Below are 21,800 nucleotides of genomic sequence, written 5' to 3' on the forward strand. Positions count from 1 at the left end.
TACAGGTGTTTTCACCATTTCTCCTCAAGCTGGGAGAATAACCAGTGCTTCCAGAGATGTTGGGTGTTCCCACTCCCTCTCTTTAGTAAAATGTACACCCCCCCCCCTCCCCATAGGACACTGTAGCAATATAGCTATCACTTCACTGCCAAGCTCTTCCCTGGGACAGCCTTTCATCTGAGCTGGTCAGCACAGCTGATACATTTTGTGTGGTTTTTGAGTAATTGCAATCAAAATTGGGAGTGATATTTGTATGCCTCTATATAGTGTAGTTACTATTTTAAATGTATGTTTATCTTGTATGTAATAAAGCTGCCTTTTGTATCCTTGCTATTGTGTCCTTGCTGTATTATCACTGAACCATAAAAGGAACCGGGGTACTGTGCAGAGCTATAAACCGCGGCCTTTCTAATGGCGTTAACTTTCAAATCCACATGACTATGGGGTCTATTTACTAAGCTTTGTTAGGAGATAAAGAGAACAAAGATAAGGTACCAGCCAATCAGCTCCTAACTGTCATTTTTAAAACACAGCCTGTGGCATGGCAGTTAGGAGCTGATTGGCTGGTACCTTACCTCAGTTCACTTTATCTCCTAACAAAGATTAGTAAATAGACCCCTATGTACCCACATAACTGGTATCCTCATAGGCTAAGTGGTGATTGATGTAGGGGCGAAGATTGAGAAACAGAAATAGGGATTGAGGTAAAAAAAATCATCTTGGCGTCGTATAACAGAAATGTATTGTTACAATTTATAAAAAGTCCATGTGTAATGAATAATCAGATGCTCAGCTGCTCCTCCCTCCATATTCCATTGCTCCGTCTCTGTGCTCTCTATCCCTTCATTGTCCTCTTACCGTTTTACCTAGTGGGACAGTGTGGCTTGTGCTGCTGTGCGGCTCCGCTCATGGCCGGATTAAGCATTTGAGAAACCTGGGGCACTTTACACAAAGAGGGCTGCCCCAACTTGTTGTTCAGCCTGCCTCCACTCGTCGGCCGGCCCTCCTCCCCTCATCGTCCAGCCCTCCTCCCCTCATCGTCCATGCCTCCTCCCCTCATCATCCATGCCTTCTCCCCTCATCGTCTGGCCCACCTCCACTCATCATCCGGGCTGCCCCAACTCGTCGTTCGGCCTGCCCCCACTCGTCCAACCCTTAGAAGATGCAGGGAAGTTGGCTCTGGCTCCACTGTGCACTCCAATTCCTATGGCTAAGACATACTTCCTCTCAACGTGCGGCGAGGCGGTCTGACTTCTTCTCAAGTCACTCAGCGATCCAAAGAGTCCAATTTTACCCCAGGTTTTGGCCTTTGCTGGCACTCCACCTATGTCATAAGCCCCACCAGCCTCCTAGCTTCCCCCTGATAAAGAGACATATGGATGCATGGTGTCAGTGCAAATAGAAAACCATTTTATTCCATATATGATGGAAGAAGGGAGTAAAGAAAGAGTATCAGTGTCATTGTTTCATGTGGAAACAGCTATCATGACCACCTGGTGTATGTAAAGAATATCAGATACATTTTGTTAGAACATGAGTTGCTCCAACAACAAAAAGTAGTAGCGATATTATTTCCAAAATAGACCAGTTGGGTTTATTATACCATTTAATGGCCTGATACAATTAGAGGTGAAAAGCCACGATCGGTGAAAAGCGTTCGCTGTTGCGATGTTTTCACCACATTCCCGTGTATAGCCCTATTCAATTCCAGGTTGTTTTTGCATATACGAAAAGTCCATAAGCAAAAACAGGATTTAAAGTGTCTCCACCCGGAGGCAGTAGAAAAGTTGTGCAAAATCTCTATTTTTGGCTAAAAATTTGGGGACTTGGTTCAGAGCCTTTTGGACAACCCCCCCCCCCCCCCCACCCTAAGGACTAATTATGCGCAAAAAAATAATAATAATAATATATATATATATATATATGGTATGTCATTTGTGGGGTGAAAATGTAAAAAGTGTTTGAAAATGGGTATATAGTACTGGGTCTGGTATTTGGGGGGCTGTATGGATGGGACAGGTGTTTTTAGGATTGCAGGAGGCTGCAGCAGGTGTTTTGTTTTAAGTTTTTTAAAAGGCACTTTAGACCCCTAAAAATATATTAGTACCCATTTAAATGTACCCCCGATTCAACTACAACAACAACTATTTTTCACAAAAGAAACTGCTTTTAGTCATTTTTCCACACTTATGCCAATATGCATATAACAGTCTTTTTACTCAATTTAAGAACCCAAAATAAATTTATTAGGGCTATTAATACACTTATTTATCGATTTTCTGGGTCAGTTAAGCTTTTAATGGGGTAGAGACTGATTTCCCCAAAATAAGCTATCCTTTTCGCTAGTTTCTCCCGTCACTGCATTCACACATCGGCATTTTCGCCTGTTTTGGAATTGAATAGGGCAAAAAGCGTGTATGCGCATTGTGAAAATACACGATAACTTCGCATACAAAAGGAGAATGAGGCGAAAAGATTGCATTTCGCCGTCCATTACTTTTCGGGGTATATTTATATTTAAGTTCGATTTTACTTTCGTTTTGAAGTTCGATTTAGCTCACCTCAAACTGAATCAAATCGAAAATACAAATCCCTCATTTACTAACATTTGATGTTAGAAGCATTTTCTAAATCGAATTTGACTTGGTTCAGTTTTGAACAGTGATTTGCTGTTCGATTTGGCATGTTTATGTACAAATCGAACTGCAAATCCCACTTCAAAACGAACTGCAAAACCCTGACTTAATAGAACTGCTTCATGCTTTCACTTTCATTGTGAGCAGTTCATTTTCACACAGATACATGCATACATTAGTGAGATGCATGCATGTATCTTACTGTAACCAGCTTAGAAAGAATTAAATTTAGAAAAAAAATGACGTGGGGTCCCCCCGAAACCAAACCAGTCCCGGACTTTTCATAGCCAATCCTAGATGTCTAAGTACAGGGGAAAAATTGTGTAGGCTGTGTGTATAAGGTGTATATAGAACATAAATGCATTCTGTGTGTATATTTGGGTCCCATTCCCAAGATATTTCATTATGATATGCAAATATTCCAAAATACGGAATATTCCGTTATCCAAAATACCCCTGGTCCCAAGCATTTGGATATCGGAAACTCACCCTGTGATAGTAAATAAGGGATTTGTTTGTTGGTCTATGTAAAAGTAGCAATGTATTTCCAATGTTCGATTTGAGTGCGAATTGAGTAAAATTCGGTTTTAAGTTCCATTTTACATTCAATTTGGCCTTTAGTAAATACCCAAATGCAAAATCGAATGCCAAATCACTCAAAAATCAAAATCTAACTTTAGTAAATTTACCCCTTCGCCTCTAATTGAATTCGGCCCTAAGTCAGAAAAATAAATAAATAACACACACATACACAATCTCAAAGCTAGACTAATGCTGAGTACACACTGGCCGATATATATATCTGTCCATCGGCAAGTGTGTGAGGGTGATCAGCCGATCGCCCATACACAGGGGTGCCGAGCAGGGCCGCCAAGAGCCAAGGCGGGCCCCGGTAATAGGGGGTGTGGCCTAATCTCGGGAGGCGTGGCCACGCCCCCTTGCTGAAAAAAAAGTAAATAAAAAAGATTTGCAGCGCCGCGAAGCGGCACTGTGTGCCGGGGAGGGGGGCGCTCTGAGCCCCCTCAGCCCGGCACAAAGCCAGGGGGGGCGCGATCAGTGTGATCGCTCCCCCGCACAGGCATAGGAGACTGCTGTGGCTGCTGCTCAGCAGTCTCCAACTGCAGCTCAGCACACGCTGTGTGCTGGGCTGCTGTGAGGGAGGGGGGGCGGCGTCGGACCCGGGCCCCCGCCGGGCCCCTCAGGAAGCCCAGGCCCGGGTAATCTGTACCCGCTCCCCCCCCTCTCGGCGCCCCTGGTGCCGAGATGGGGGGAGAGCGGGTACTAATTACCCGGGTCCGGCACCGCTCGCCCTCCCTCTTAGGTCACAGCAGCCTAGCACACGCTGCTCTGTTCTGGGCTGCACTGGGAGACTGTCCGAGGCTGCTCAAACAGCAGCCGGAGCAGTCTCCTATGCCAATTGGCTGTGCGCCGGGCTGAGGGGCACACAGCGCCCCCCTTTCCAGCGCGCAGCGCCCCGACCCGAATTTTTTTTTTCACGCCCTCCGCGATTAGGCCACACCCCCTGCGTGCCCCCAGGCCAGCCCGCTGCAGCATGCAGATGATGGTCGTTCAGTGTGTATGAACGACCATCATCTGCAGATATATCGCTATAGTGTGTGCCCACCTTTACTCATGTTGTAAAAAAGTGATAATTTCCACTGTGTTGAAGTTATGGATTCTTGTAAATTACCTCTTATTTTTGTCCCTTTGTTACATGACTGCAAATTCACAATAATTCAAATCCACAGAAATATGTCATAGTTGTTCACACTGCAAAGCTGCATTTGCCATAATCCTCACACTGTACAACTTCAACTTTCACCCAGGCCGGTGCAAGGCTCCTCAACACCCAATTCAAAGCTTCAGCATCTAAAAATAATAATAGCAGTAATAATAACAATAATAATAATAATCTGCACATATAAATATCAGGTTAATGGGACACACACAGTAATTTTCTACATATGTAGGCAACTTGTACCACTGTTGTGGAACTACCATTCCCAACGTGTTTACTGGCAGACAAGACAAGCTGGGAATTGTAGTTCTACAACAACTTAAGAGGCAGAGGTTGCTGTATAGTCTGTGCTTAATGTCGTTCCCTCTATGGTGCTACAAGACAATTACATTACACACCTGGTGGCCTATTTAAAAATAATAATTAAAATTACTTGTAAAATGTAGCTGCTTTTGTGGCATTTCACTGTGTAATCACAATTTCTAATACTGCGACAGACTACACGGTGAAGGTCTGTCCTGGCAAAGGCTTTCCAATTGTTTGGAAATGTAATTCGCAAATGCAAAAGGCATCTGTATTGTGTTCATGCATTCGCAGTACAGTTGTGTGTGACTCTCCCCCTTCATGTGTCTTCAGACGCTGATCCCCCAAACGGATGGTACATTATGGAGGAAAGCTGGAAGAGATCATTCTCTTTCCAGCTTTTCTCCCTGACTGCCTTTGTGAGAGCACATAACACAATTTTCAGATAGCATTAGACGGTGTAATGGTTAGCATTACTGCATCACAGCACTGAGGTCTTGGGTTCGATTCCCACTATGGCCCTAACTGTGTGGAGTTTGTATATTCTCCCTGTGCTTGCGTGGGTTTCCCCCCACACTCCAAAAATATACTGGTAGGTTAATTGGCTCCAAACAAAAATTAACCCTAGTGTGTATGTGGTAGGGAATATAGATTGTAAGCTCCAATGGGACAGGGACTGAATGTGGAAATAAATGTTTTTAAAACAGGTTCACATTGTGAAACTTTTTATGTGCTCTTTAATTTGCGGAAGTGCCCGGGCTCCATGTAAGCTATGGAACACTTTCACTATTTGAGATCTGTTGTTTCTGATTTTTAGACAGCAGTAAACAATTTTTCCTGCTAAAAAGCAATATAAATAGTTTTTGTTCCTTTTATAAACAGACCACTTAAGCTAAAGCTAGGTACACACTTGAACGATTTAACAAATGATGCGACAGTCATTTCAATTCTACTAATCCCAGAAGACACGATATCGAGCATACACACTATGCAATCTTCTGAACGACACCCCAATATAGTGTGTCGGGTGATTGTATCCAATTGATTGTTTCTTCTGTACAATGTGTGCGGTCGTGCATACACATTACACAATGTGCACCACATCGTACATCGCATCGTCCCATATGACGTGCAGCGCATCAGATGAGATGATGCCATGAACAACGTGTGCAAACGTCACATTGGGCATACACTTATACAATGGTCGCATGTAGATTGTTTAAAAGTACAAAGATTGCACAATACATTGTATAGTGTGTACACAGCTTACCAACACAGCCGTAACATGATAGTTATGCTGGGTACACACTAGACGATATGTCTTCCGATTCCGCAGCTCGGAGCGACATATCGGGTACATCGTCTAGTGTGTACCCATGATATGTGCGCTCCTGTGGGTCGTTAGCGACATCCCCCGTAAGCCCTACTGCAGGCCCGACAGGGGATGTCGCTAACAATGCCATGTTGCAGAATGCAGCCGGGCGCAGCCCTCACTCCTTCGGACCCGGCATCGGCAAGTGTGTTTGCGCTTGACACATGCCGATGTCGCCCACGACGTCGGGCTGGGGACACATTGTCTGATGTGTACCCAGCTTTAGGAGCTGAGTGGCTGGTAGTTTATCACTCTCCAATGTATCACTTTCCAGAGCTTAGTACATCTCCCCCACAGTCTGTAAATTGACAGTTAGGAGCTGATTTGTTGGTACTTAATCTCTCTCCACTTTATCTCTCCCCAAGGCTTAGTACATTTCGGCAGCGACTGAGCAAAACACAACATAATTTAAAACAATTTTAGCCAGTAATTAGAACTTCTTGACCCCCCCCCCAAAAAAAAAATAAAAAATCAATCAAAAACACACAAACAAAAACAGTGCTCCATAACCTGCCTCAGTAACACTGATACAATGAATACTGCATTTCACATCATTATCTTACATTAAATTCATTTTACCTGGACAAATAGAACTGCTAATTTGAAGACAGAGATATGTACCCTGAAACTGTGACTCATTACTCGCCCACAGCTGACAGTATAGCCCTGTGCCTTGTGAGTGAGGGGGTACAGCTATCTCTCTTCCCAGCTCAGCAGCAGTCACACAGTTAAACCCTCTCTATTTTCCCACACCCACTCCCACACCATTCTCTGTCAGTAGCAGCTTCAGAGGAGTAACAGAAGACACAGGGGGGAACTCAGACAGAAATCCTAGAATAAGCCTACTGTGCACCTATAACAGCATAGATGAGGCTCCTAAAACTTGCAGAGGGGGGTTACCCTGCCCCTGTGGCTGAGATCACACCTGCCTCAGATGAGTGATATGTCTGTCTATAGAACTGTACACAATGTTGCAAACTCAGATCACTCCCAGGTATCTTAGTGCGCTTTATAGAAGTGTGTAGGAAGGAAGATGTCCCCATTGTCTGCTGGTGTGTGCTGGGCACTGCAGTCTGGAAGCACCGTACAGCTGGGGAGAGGGGGAGAGAGAGGAGCAGGCGGAGCCAGTGATCGCTGCAGCTGATCACACACATACACAGCATTCTCCCTTCTATTCACACTCACCACAATCATGATTCTACCACCTCCCCCGAAAAGAAAAAGGACTGGAGCTAATTCTCCTTGAACTGGGTATTTTAATACCATCGACTGCATTGCATAAGAGATCCCCCTCCTCCCCTCCAAAAAAGGATCTCCTTGGACAGAGCATGAAGCAAGGGACTGTGCTGTGAGTACCATTGGTGCTGTTATTCACAACATCCCAGGAAGCCAAGAGAGTGGGTTGCTTGGAGAAGGCTCCATCCTCAGATCATTCCAAGCACAGTTCTGCTCTGCCGATCTTCAGTTTGGGGGAGGGGGGGTGGGGGGGTACTTTGCCTCTGAGGTCTGCCAGGTTGGACCTCTGCTTGAACCCATGTGCATTTTGTTCACTGATACTTTCAGGGAGAAGGTTCCTGGAACCAAACCTGCACCTGACCGGTTAGGAGACAGATTTGCTATCACTCTTTTGTATTCAGGTTACTCTGCGATATTATTTTTATTTTTTCTGCATTCTAACTTCTAGGCAACGTCAAAGCTGCAGGAGATGCTTTGCTGCAGAACCAAAGCCAAAAGGGACAGGGATCTGGGGGATGAGATGATGAGATCATTTGTATTGTCTTTAAGAAAAAAGAAATTGGTACAGTAAATCAGTGTTGTAACCTGCTTGACCAGTTTGATGCGAGATCTCAATGGATGTTCATGGATTATGTGGTTTGTAGCTGGGCATAGGGGACCATTACTTTCATAGAAATAGGAGTCAATTCTACTGAGGAAAAACAAAAACAAAAATTACATTACAATATAATAAAGTGACACTGAGTTGCACATTGATCGAATCTGGCTGTTGTTTTTTCCATATTATGTCTGCACTCCGAAGGAAATTTGGGGACGATTATCAGGTAGTGACCACTTCGTCCAGTGGCTCTGGATTTAATCAAGCTGCCCCCAAAAAGAAAAGACAGAGGTTTGTGGAGAAGAACGGCCGGTGCAATGTCCAGCATGGGAACCTGGGAAGCGAGACCAGCAGGTACCTCTCTGACCTCTTCACTACACTGGTGGACCTTAAATGGCGGTGGAATCTATTTATATTCATTTTGACTTACACTGTTGCCTGGCTTTTCATGGCATCCATGTGGTGGGTCATTGCCTACATGAGAGGGGATCTCAATAGAGCACACGATGAGAACTACACACCTTGTGTAGCCAATGTCTACAACTTTCCATCAGCCTTTCTGTTCTTCATAGAGACAGAGGCCACCATTGGGTATGGATTCAGGTACATTACTGACAAGTGCCCTGAAGGGATTATCCTCTTTCTTTTTCAGTCCATCCTAGGTTCCATCGTCGATGCCTTTTTGATAGGCTGCATGTTTATTAAGATGTCTCAACCCAAAAAGAGAGCTGAAACTCTAATGTTCAGTGAACATGCTGTCATCTCAATGAGAGATGGCAAGCTCACCCTGATGTTCAGAGTGGGCAATCTCCGAAACAGCCATATGGTTTCTGCACAAATCCGTTGTAAATTGCTAAAAGTAAGTATTAGTCATTGCATTTACTTATTTTTTTCCGCAGAGTGACCTCAAGGCTCTTGTTGACAAGATATTGGAGAAATGGACACCATGAGATGTTGACATAGCCATGTGCTCTGAGTCTTCGGTGTAGCTGACTGTGAGGTTGCACTACTTAATTATGTTGATTGAAGGATTATTTTAGGAAGCTGAAATAGTTGTTTGATCAATAGAACTAAACACATCACACAGTGTGTAAACATGCACCAGTGTATATGAATGGGCTTAGTAGGCTATTGCTTCAACAATGTGAATATTTAAAAATACAACATTAGAATATTATTCCAGCCTGTTCTTAGATCTAATTCTAATTGCAGATCTAATTCTAATAGAAACGGGTGACCTAGAAAATCTTTGAGATATTTAACAATTATTCTGCGCAATGTGTGGTCGGTATAATTACTAAACAAGTGTAAAATCTGGACCAGTCCTATTGTTTATCTGTTGAAGTGTTTAAGTGTACCTGCAGCCTGCACAGTACCAGTTAACCGTTAGTAAAGGCCTGCTTTTTTTGTTGGTTGAAGCACCCAAAGATAATGCAGTTTAATTATCAGCTTCTATAGTTATTAATACACAATCATTTAAATTAAGTCAGTTTAATTTTTGGTGTACAACAAAGATAAGTTAGGCAATGCCGCTGCTTATTCTAGTAATCAAGCAGCCATTTTTATCTGACCTTTACTTGTGCTTCAATATTATTAAAGTTGTATTGTTCAAATTAACTAGGCACATTCTTTTAGCGCCCTTTTTATTTTGGAGTTATCATGTTAACATATCCTAGTTTATTATCATTTTCAAAGGTTAATGCCTTGTGTGCCACATATCAGAATAGAAGCTATGGTTGGTATTCTTTCTTCTTTTAAACCAGGCAGCAAGTGTTTAGGGGGCTGTTTTAGTCGCTCATCCATCACCGTTAGATGAACAAATTTATTTGCACATATAACTTTCTGGCATAATGATCCCCAAGAGTCTCCTTGTTTCTTATTCTGTTTTGCTTGGTAAGACTCCAACTGTATTGATTTGTGGTGTCATCTCTGTAATCTATACTCATTGCAATCTATTTTGACCATTTCAGCCACCTGCCTGTTCAGTCCTTGTCTAGAAATGAATGTTAAAAAACACCATTGCAATCCCCTACAGGAAATTGCAACGTCATATATTTTTTTCTTCAGTATGCATGTCCTAGCACAGTACACACAGTATGCATGTCCTAGCACAGTACACACAGTATGCATGTCCTAGCACAGTGCACACAGTATGCATGTCCTAGCACAGTACACACAGTATGCATGTCATAGCACAGTGCACACAGTATGCATGTCCTAGCACAGTGCACACAGTATGCATGTCTTAGCACAGTACACACAGTATGCGTGTCCTAGCACAGTCCACACAGTATGCGTGTCCTAGCACAGTCCACACAGTATGCGTGTCCTAGCACAGTACACACAGTATGCGTGTCATAGCACAGTGCACACAGTATGCGTGTCCTAGCACAGTACACACAGTATGCGTGTCCTAGCACAGTGCACACAGTATGCATGTCCTAGCACAGTGCACACAGTATGCGTGTCCTAGCACAGTACACACAGTATGCGTGTCCTAGCACAGTACACACAGTATGCGTGTCCTAGCACAGTACACACAGTATGCGTGTCCTAGCACAGTACACACAGTATGCGTGTCCTAGCACAGTACACACAGTATGCGTGTCCTAGCACAGTACACACAGTATGCGTGTCCTAGCACAGTACACACAGTATGCGTGTCCTAGCACAGTACACACAGTATGCGTGTCCTAGCACAGTACACACAGTATGCGTGTCCTAGCACAGTACACACAGTATGCGTGTCCTAGCACAGTACACACAGTATGCGTGTCCTAGCACAGTACACACAGTATGCGTGTCCTAGCACAGTACACACAGTATGCGTGTCCTAGCACTGTACACACAGTATGCGTGTCCTAGCACTGTACACACAGTATGCGTGTCCTAGCACTGTACACACAGTATGCGTGTCCTAGCACTGTACACACAGTATGCGTGTCCTAGCACTGTACACACAGTATGCGTGTCCTAGCACTGTACACACAGTATGCGTGTCCTAGCACTGTACACACAGTATGCGTGTCCTAGCACAGTACACACAGTATGCGTGTCCTAGCACAGTACACACAGTATGCGTGTCCTAGCACAGTACACACAGTATGCGTGTCCTAGCACAGTACACAAAGTATGCGTGTCCTAGCACAGTACACAAAGTATGCGTGTCCTAGCACAGTACACAAAGTATGCGTGTCCTAGCACAGTACACACAGTATGCGTGTCCTAGCACAGTACACACAGTATGCGTGTCCTAGCACAGTACACACAGTGTGCATGTCCTAGCACAGTACACACAGTATGCATATCCTAGCACAGTACACACAGTATGCGTATCCTAGCACAGTACACACAGTAAGACATGTCCTATTATACCCCTATTACACAAGCTAAAAATCCTGGGTTGATGCGCATCAACCCGGGATGTTTGTCGGTGTAAAAGGATCCATCCGGGTCCAGGATCCAACCCGGGTACTTTGCAGCGCTGGCCATGGGTCGATTCCATGCCACCCTGCAGTGTAAACGGCGCGATCCGGGTCACGATGATTGGCCGGCTTCAGTGGCGCTCGGAGATGACGTAATCTCCAAGTGTCCACTTCAACACCGGAAGAGCCGTGTCACTGCACACCCGGCTCTGGTGTGAATGGCGCCAACTCGGGAATATCCTGGGTCGGCGCTGGGGAAGTTCCAGGTCTGATCCGGAACTTTGGTATAAGAGCAGTATCCGCTTTGTAGGCTGGTTTTTAATTTACATTCAAGTTTATGTACAGGTATAAGATCTATTATAATAGCTATACCAAAAATATACTAAATTGCATGTTAAAGTTATCTCTTTCTCTGCACTGCTCCTGCCACCTCCCATTGGATTGTTTATCACTGCTCCTCGTAGTGCATGTAGGAGGCAGCATTTGGCGATGATTGCTGCATGTATTACATTACCACTCTAACACCACCAATGATTTATTTCTGTACCTATCTGGTTTTTGCCAAAATTAAGATAGACCCATAACATTTACTTCAAGAGATGTACTAAGTGGTAAGAGATGTAGTACCAGCCAATCAGCTCCTACTAACTGTCATTTTTCAGACACAGCCTGTAACATGACAGTTAGGAGCTGTTTAGTTGGTACTTTTTCTCTCTACACTTTATCTCTTTCCAAGGCTTAGTACATCTCCCTCACTATGCTTATATTTTTCCTTTCTTCCAAACATACACAACTTATCAAACTTTCCCATTTTACTGATCATAAAACACAACACGCTCTATACATGGCTAGATACTGCAGATGATTCATATTATATGGTGTTAATGCATTTTAGAGACACCTTTTATATAGGGTTTTTTTTTACATATTAGATGCAAGCAGACTCCTCAGTCATTGGAAGATTTTATCCATACACAACTATATATGTCAGACTGAAAAGAGGGATAATTTGGAAGGCACAAGGCCATGGGGAATGTAGGTTTAAGATAAGGGCATTTCAGAGATAAGTAGCAATGCCATAGAAAACTCCACTTCTGTTCTGCAAAACACTTTAATGCAGCATTGTTAACCCTTTTTATGTCACAGACGATTGGTTTTGGGAAATAAGAGGTTAATGCACGGCTATGCTTTACTACCGTAATATTAAAATGAACTAAATGAACAATTACAGTTCAGCGAACCACACTTAGCCCTCATTCAGTGTTTATTTTTAGCATTATATAAGGTTCACTGTACACATTATGGCTGAAAGATGATCCGTGCCTTCCAGTGTACACTTAAATGAGAAGCAAAGCCGCATACTAGATCTAAGTGCTATGCAATCTAGGACGTGGAGGTGAATACTTAGGGGGGAAAAAGGAATCCTTATTTGTCGCTTCCAAATCTTTTTGACACAACAGGGTTCCAAGGGACTTACTCTAGAGAGCGTCTTTATTTTCCTGACACTTTGTAAATGAGTGAAATTGTGTACACTCTCTGTAGTGTTTTAACATGCCCAACACACAAATAAATCATTTAGTTCAGTTCCTTAGAAGCAATAAGCCTTTTTCATTGTCTGCATGGGGGGAGGAAGCACAATTAGAAAAGCTTTCAGGCAACCTGCTGTCTGTCCACTTTCCAATATACCAGGCTTGCTTAATTATAAAACCAAGAAAGAGAGGTCCCTAATGTGCATTTTTACAAGTCATTCCCAGATAACAGGGGACAGAGTGAACACCTCTTTATTAAGGAGGGTATCTGTATTAAAGGTTAAGACATTACTGCCATAAATCTGTGACATGCTTGTACAGTGGTTTTAGTTTTGCTTAGCCTGCAGATCGTTACCCATGTGTGCAAATTTAATGTTTAGAATTTACACCCAAGTGATTTTCACTTTAGGTTTTGCATTTATCATAGGGCATGAAGCCCATATGGCCAGCAAAAGTGGTTCTTGTCACTGGCGACAGGGCTTAACCCTATACACTGAGCCGTAACTAGATTTTTTGGTGCCCTGTGCCAGAGAGAGCATTGGCGTCCCCTCCCCCCCCCCCCCCCATTTTTTAAATAGGGACATAAGTTAGTGGACCTGAAAAAGGGCCAGGGAACAGATAGGGGAGGTCAGGAGATGCTGGGGATAAAAGAAGAGGAAGCTACAAGAGAGAATGATAATAAACAGGAAAAGTGACAGGCCCAAACAGTGCCCCATGCCCTGCGGTGCCCTGTACCATGGCACTGGTCACACTACCCTAGTTACGGCCCTTCCTATACACATACAGGTGTCACAGCGGCTGTTAAGATTTGAAGAGTTTTAATGCTGATGGCTTCCCCATGCATACCGTGGGTAACCCTATTTAACAAGCATCGAGGCGTTACATATAGAATATTGTGGCTATAACAGAAGAAAATGAAAGATAAATCACCATATTATTAAAATAAAGCCTTTTTCCTTGGTGAATACTTACAGTACATTGTTTTGAGAATTTTACATTTTTTTAACTAACTTATTTTTCCAGGAGGCAAATAGTCCTCCAGCTGCTGTGGTTATGCCCCTCTCATGCCCTCAAGATGACAAAGCTTTTCTGGCCATGTCCAGGTTCAGATAGGGGGAAGTTCAATTAGGTGTGAGGTCCTGGAACTTTGCGTGATATCACTCGCGGGATATTGCAATTAAGACACATCTCTATGCTTGTGTTTTATAGAGGTGTCTTACCTACAATAATATCCGGAAGTGCATGCATCCGCGTATCGCACAAGGCTCCAGCAGTACCTCTCGGCTAATTTAATTTGCCCCTTAGAATGTGGGGTGGTATGGTAAAGTGAACAATCCCTTTGAGGATCCGATCTATTAAGTAAAGATGAGCAGTTTGGTTTTACTGAAAACCGAATACACCCGAACTTTTGAGTTCTGAGTCCCGGATTTGGAAACACTTTGGGGTTCTGAGTAGAACTGAGTCCTGACTCGGATATTCTTTCAAAGTAAAGATCTCAAAAACGGATCTCACGTGTTTTTTAATAGCGTGTGAGTCCCTCGCTCGTGATTTCAGGTGTCATGTCACACAGGAGAGTGTATGGAGAGGGTGTTGGCTGTAGTTCATGCTGCAGTACGACACACTGATCGCCATTAGAGAGAGTTGTAGGTAGATGGAGTGAGTTGGAAGTGTGTAATAGACTGCAGGTATCTTTGTCTCTGCGTATATAATTGTTTGTCAGACACTACTGTAGCTAGCACTTGGAATCTAATGCAAACAGGCTCTTGTGTATGTTAGTAGTGAATTTGAAGTGAGCTGCACTTACAATTGTTTTTCATAGATTGTTATATCCTTTTACTGTGTCTTGTGTTTGTGCCACTGCTCTGTCGCTTAGTTTAGCCGGTCAGCTTACAGCAGCCTTTGGCCTATATTGGTGAAAAACACTATAGAAAGCTGTGAGGTGGCCAAAATGGACTGGAAATGAACGTTATTGATGTTAAGAATACTGTAGGAACAAAAACAGGACCAAATTACATGATTTTAGAAGTTTTTTTTTCAATTTTACAGAAATCCAAAACAGAATCAAAACACTTGAGGGTGGTTTAGCCCAAACCAAAACACAACGATGATTTAGAAGCAAAACACAGGGGTCTCCGCACTTCTCTACTATTAAGCTATACGTTTTACAAAAATTTTGTTTTTTGGAGGATTATGGCAAGTTTAAATTAGTACCATACACTACAGAACCGCCGTTCCAATTGTTTCCTTTGGGATGGCATTTTTTGGTCTATTTTACTCAGAGGTCCAGGGCTGGTTATGCTTTTAGAGGGGGACCCCACACCATATTTTTTATTTTAACCCTTTTATCACTGTATACTGTATATAATATTGATAACAAAATCAAATTATTCTTCAATACCCCTATCCTCAACAGGAACCGAACTCCAGTTGCAGACAATGTTAAGAATTCAACATACCACTGAAGGTGCATACACACAATGATTTTTTGAACGATTATCGATAACTATGTCGTTTATCGTTCAATTGTTGAAAAAATCATTCACTTTCTGAGTGAAAACAATGAACGATTATCGTTCATGCGCGTTCACGTTTGTAGTTTGTAGTTCAGTCAGACTGACCAACTCAACGATTTCATTAAGGGAATATGCAAAAATCATTTGTAGTTCAAAAAAATCGTTTATTGCACTTTAAAAAATCTGACAGATAATCTGACAGATAATCTGAGAAAATCATTCAGAAAATCGTTGGCAACAAAATCGTTGTGTGTGTATGCAGCTTAAGCCACAGGAGCCAACTATTCAGGTGCTGCACACCTCCCTTTCTGACAGCCCTTATTATACTGTTTACCATAGTGGCCAGCGCCATTAATACAAGTAATACGATAATTTACTTTAAGCTGTTAGAGAATATGTCAGCTTTTAACTAGAGTACAAGTCTCATCGTGAGAACATCTCATTTTATTAAAGACCGCGCATGCGATGTATTCGCTGTCAAGTTTGCGACTTTTACACAGGAAATCCTCCCTGAGCACTGTTGCTCCGGTGGTCTGCTGTACTTTGCAAATTTAAATTTACAGCGTCTTCTTCTACGAGCAGCGGATCTGCTAAAACTGTACAGTAGGTGATTGGCCCGTCTGTCAGTGCTCGCTATACTGTAGTGATTTCACTACATTTGCATGCGCAATGACATTTAGCAAAAGTGACATCTGGTGGATATAAATCAGTATTACACTCTTCGCCGTCTCAGTACACTGTGCTGTGACACTCAGTATCACAGTGGAGTGCACGCGCACTGCGATGCAGAACGCAACAATCGGCCGACTGCATGCGTAATCGTAGTTGTGATTGCTGCTGAATCAGGCCCAGTGTTGTCGCAAATTTCAAACAATTCTGCATATGTATGACCAGCTGAAGAAACAGCACCTAACTCTGGAGGGAATTCCGTTGTTTTTTTTTTGCACCCAAACTCTCCTCTAAAGTGGCGGGAGGTCGGGAATCGATGTTCAATTGGTTTGGGCGCCCATTACTTTTTGCACGCGTTGCACTCAAATGCACCGGGTTTAGATGCGTAAAACGGTGGCTAAGCCTGTGCAAAGTCCTGGTTAGCTGCTGTTTGGGCACCCAGCAACCCAACTTTTTGCTGGATTTCTGCTTGCCACCTCAGGAGGGTGTGAGCAGAAATCTGTGCGCCCAGTGCTCTCTCGTCTGATCGGGGGCAACAATTGAATTGCTCCCTCAGACGCACATTAGTAATGGGTGCGCAAAAAAACTATTGAATTCCCCCCAATTACTCTGGCAGTAATGGCTCAAGACGCTAATATTTATATATTCAGCAAACTTCCAGGGCACACTACAGGTCGCTTTATTTTTCTAAAACTGTGAAGAACCCTACTGCTGACTGATGGGCCTTATTCAGAGATTTCTGTAAGTCTCCAAAGTTTAATGATCTGAGCATGCGCAGGAAATGCACTGTGCACGTGCATCTCCTGGTCCTGAGATGTCTGATCTGGTCCTGAGATGTCAGTTGCAGAGCCCCAAAAGCCGCAGCACGAATTACATACTGCTGGCCTTTGGGGGTGACGACAGGCAGCGTCCCAGATAACAGGGGCGTGTCTGCCCCATTTTCTTGGCATGCCGAAGCCATCCTTGGATGCTGCTTCACTGGGCCCAGCAGCGTGGTTTTGCTGGACATCCTGATGAACCTGAGGGCTACTCAGATGTCTGATAATCAGTTGATCCGATGCTGTTCTTCGGAACAGAGTAGCCGGCAGTGGGCGTCATTTTACTTTGGATGCCTCCTGCAGCATTTGCATAACTTCGCACAGCCGCTGTGTACATTAGCGCACATCTGTGATACAGGCCCTATGCTCATATTTGTACAAAATAGTACAGACTGTCCCAGCAAAGAAGTAAGTTGGTTTTAAAAGTCCGGTGCAGCTGAGTAATGATGACTTGTGATACTTTTCTTTTTGTTAAATGCCAGTGATATATATATATATATATATATATATATATATATATAATGTATAAGTAATGTTGGCGCTAGGCTGGTGTATGACAGTGAACAACAATGAATAAAAATAACTATAAAAAAAATATATAAGTTCTTGACCAAAGTCCGTGTTTAGTGCCTAGACTTAGGCAACTAAGCAAATGCCTACGACATTTGGAATGCCGTGGGGCATCCATGCCTGCCTTGGGCCGGCAATCGGTGGATGTTTGGGGCAGACACTGAGGCACAGGGCACCTGCTGCCGACTGGGGCTACTGCTACAGCCTGAGGTACGGGGCACCTGCTGCCGACTCGGGCCCAGCAGCAGCAAACAGAGTTCGGTCAGGAAGCAGCAGAACAGCCGGCAGTGGGGCTCTGCTAGCAGTTAGGTGGCTACGATCAGAGCTCTCAGCTCCATTCGGGCAGTAGGCAGCTCACAGCCGCAACAGCGGGTTGCCGCTGCTGGAGCAAGCAGGTCCAGGGAGGCTGGAGCAGAGTAGCAGACTCTGCACGGTGGGGGCAGTGGACACAAACAAAAAAGCCTGGTGGTCACTGGAGGAGGGCTGCTGCTACTCCCCCCTTGGCCCTTTGCGGAGTCCAGCAGGCTGAGCTTGCACCGACTCCATGCAGCCTGCCAGTGCCATCCCCACAAAGCGTAGGGAGGAGGATTCAGCAGGTGACTGTTATAAAAATGTTTTGATTAAAGTCAGCTCAGCTTGTAGTGAAGGGTGCTGGTGCTGTGCGCTGGCCGGATGATTGGTGACGGGTGTGGTTGTGATCTGTGCTGCTGGGTGAGGGGTGCTGTGCTGGGAACAGGCAGAGGCGTTCTGCATGAGGGGTGCTGAGCTGGGTGAGAGGTGCTGGATGAGGATTGCTGTGTGGGAGAGGGGTGATGGGTGTTGTTGGCTGCCTCTGTGATCTGTGCTGCTGGGTGATGGGTGCTGTGCTGTGAGACAGGGAGAGGGTTCTGGGTCAGAAGCGGAACTAGTGGAGGTGCAGCCGATATATTGCACCAACCTGGGCCTGCCACAATGAAGGGGCCCGTAGCAGGCAGCAGTATAATAAGTCTGACTGTCCACCTCTGTGCCATGGGCCGTAACAAAAGAGGATTCCTGGATAGTTGTACAGTGCATCCGGAAAGTATTCACAACGTTTCACTTTTTCCACATTTTCTAATTATACAGCCTTTTTCCAAAATGGAATAAATAAATTTTTGTCCTCAAAATTCTACACACAATACCCCATAATGACGTGTACAAAGTTTTTTTGCAGTTTTTGCAAATTATATATATATATAAACAACGGGCATTGTATTCGAATAATAAGGTCCCAGATTGTTTGTGGATATTTAGGTACAAAAACAGGACGACCGAGAATGACACCATTTACATAATTTAGTGAGCAAAGGTACAGGATATCTATGGCTGTGTTTACAATTTTAAAAACGGCACAGTTCTGCTTTTCTGCAATTTTTGCTTTATGAAGGGGGTACAGAACCTAACCCGCCATATGTGCGGACCCCTATAGTTTAGCGGTTTGCAATGCATGGTCTGCATTCTTCTATTTATATAAATTAATTTATTCAAATTAATTTAGGAAAAATCAGACTTGCACTGGAGGTGCTAAAAAAAAAAACCTCCCGGCGCTCAAAATAGAAAATACCCTGCTCCTAATTGAATAGCAAAAATCCTGCACCTGCAGGAAAAACCTCGCAGGTGCAGGATTTTTGCTATTTCTGCTCCCAATAGAATATGCCCATATATATATACAATCTTTTGCCAATGTGCCCCAAAAAAGTGCAGAATTAATCACTTAGCACAAGAACTAACACTTAAAAATTGTGGGACTTTTTCTCTCAGTGGGCATTTTGGATGCGATTCAACCCGCCACTCATTGAATGCATTCTGGTCTAAATAGTGCTGGTATGTATTAATAAAATTACAAAGGACAGCTCTCCCGGAAGGACTTGCAAACTTATCACCAGATGGACCCTGTTTTGTATGAAAGATGCCATGGGGTAAATGTAATAGGTTGCGGCTTTGAGATATCGGCGAGTCTTGTCTGAGACTAACCGATGTTTTAAAGTAGTCTTTTAATAGGCAAAAACAACCTGGTTTAGCCTACTAAAAGACTGCTATTTTAAAACATCGGGTACGCCGATATCTCAAAGCCGCAGCCTATTGCATTTACACCCATAATGAGGTTTGTTGTGCATACTAGTCACTTGGATTGAGGTTTGCTTTGTATTCTGGTCACCAGCAAATTATTAGTAGTGCACTATATCCTCCAAATTTAAGCCAGCTCTTTATACTGGTTACCAGAATAAGAGTAGGGAAGCCCATAATGTAGGCTATAGTAAAGGGAAAAAAGGTGGTAATACTGTCCAATATAATATAGTCCATCAAAAGTTACTGTATTTTATCTGGTTTATAACATGAAAGATCACCAACCTATACAAGGTCCATATTTTTTAAATGTATTATTATTTATTATTATTATATTTTATTATATATGGTGCCACCAAGTGCCCATATCACCGTACGTACAGGGAAATTAATAATTCTTGCATTTTTTCAGCTATATTTTTGGCTTGCATAAAAATTGGCCAGAATTCTATTGCTTTATAAGGATAGAACAACAGAGCACCGTGGTTGCTTTATCTCCCTTGCTGTGTATTTGAATATGGACTGAACTCCCCATTGAGAGATCAGTCTCTTTTCTTACACAATATTGTCATAAAAATATAAAAAACATCCAAACCAGCACAGCATCTTGAATAGCGAAATGCAGCCTACAATGGGGCTGAGTGTATTCAGTTTTAGCAAATTAGGTATTTCCCTGTGGTAGTTTAGACCATGACAGCAACAATTCTGCTTGTCCTTCAGAACAGAAGTGAAGGAGACACAATGGATTCCTATCATGGAGCTTTTAACTATCTCAGTGCATTTGTACTGCACTCACTGCTGCATGTACTTTGCGAAAAATAGGATGTGCGTGGTGCAGTGATCCTCACACACTGGTGCACTTATCTACTGAGCAGGTCCATGATCCATTTGTAAATAAAATATGAACACTTTCAATCCTGGCCAAATCACAACCGGAAGACGCAAAATGTATCTGATTAAAAGTATAGGATGAAATCTGGTTTGTCCTGATCTGGTGCAAAAACAGCTATTTTGAAGAGTAAACATGGATTGCCCAGTTCCCTTTTTGTATGTCTTCTCCATACTTCGCAAGGAACACCCCCTCTGCCCAACGGTCCCCATCAGCCTCCGCAAATCCCATCTTTTTGCTCTGCAGACCGAGGATTGTTGGAGGAAATCTAAGTGCATGTTGATGCCAGAAAAGATTTTGCTGTGTGTCTTAAGGGGCCTATTTATTAAACATAAAAATTCAATGGAGATAATTAGCTTTAGAACTCTCATGGAGTTGTAGCTAATTATAGGTGGAATTCATCATTCCACCTCTCCATAAGTATCTATTCCGAAAAGCTGTTATTTTTGCGATGACAGCTTTTCGGGAAATAGATACTTTTCCCTGCCTACACTACCTTATCGCATCTGGAAACAGTGCTGCGCATGCGCTGTTACATCTGTAAAACCAGCGCATGCGCAGCACTGCCTACAGATGCGTTAAGTTTCGTACCCCCCCGATCCCCTTTCACCCCCTCCGCTCACCTTCCCCCCCCTCCGACTTACCTGTCCGCGCAGCAGCCTCCGGCTCCGTCCTGCTGGTCTGTCATGTGGTTTCTCAGCAGACCACATGACAGATTAGAAAAAAAAATTTTTTTTTCTTTTTCTAAACTTTCTTGTGCTCTGCTGGGGAGCACACATGACCGAGCAGCCTCCGGAGCCTGAGGACGGAGCAGAGCGCCGGAGGGACTCGTCGGGGGACCTGTACTCGCTGATACAGGTAAGTTTCACCTGCTATTCGCCACCTCACAGTGGCGAATAGTAACTGCATCAAATTCCGAAAATTGATAATTTTCGGAATTTGATGAATATCATAATTTCCACATCCCCATACTAATGTATGGGGAGTGTGGAAATTAACGCAGGGGGACTTAGCAAGGAGATATCTGTGATATCTCCTGTGTTAAGTCTGCTCATGAATACCAAAATAACGTTATTTAAGGAAAATGTCCTTAAAAACGTTATTTTAGTGTTGATGAATAGGCCCCTAAGTATGATGCATAACTGAGGTCCACTGTGAACATTTTTGCACTGTTTACAAATGTAATACAGGTTGAGTCTCCGATATCCATAATACTTGGGACCAGGGGTATTTTGGATAAGGGAATATTCCATAATTTGGAATCTTTGCATATCATAATGAAATATCTTGGGAATGGGACCCAAATATACACTCAGAATGCATTTATGTTCTATATACACCTAATAAACACAGCCTGCAGGTAAATTTATACAATATTTTTAATAATTTTGTGGCTCAAACAAAGTTTATGTACATACA

The 21,800-nt window shown here is 43.3% G+C and overlaps 1 protein-coding gene across 1 annotated transcript in view; it reads left to right on the top strand.

Moving 5' to 3' along the window:
• The first annotated feature begins 7,625 nt into the window (after nucleotides 1–7,625).
• KCNJ3 (potassium inwardly rectifying channel subfamily J member 3) overlaps nucleotides 7,626–21,800 on the top strand; it is a 250,129-nt gene continuing 235,954 nt past the window's right edge. Inside the window, exon 1 of the mRNA XM_088462014.1 lies at nucleotides 7,626–8,742. Coding sequence (XP_088318140.1) covers nucleotides 8,071–8,742 — 672 coding nt within the window. The 5' untranslated portion in view covers nucleotides 7,626–8,070. The remainder of the gene's footprint in view (nucleotides 8,743–21,800) is intronic.

The sequence above is a fragment of the Taudactylus pleione genome, unplaced genomic scaffold (genome assembly GCF_031769625.1).
Source record: "Taudactylus pleione unplaced genomic scaffold, aTauple2 ptg001137l, whole genome shotgun sequence".
In the NCBI taxonomy this organism is placed as follows: Eukaryota; Metazoa; Chordata; class Amphibia; order Anura; family Myobatrachidae; genus Taudactylus; species Taudactylus pleione.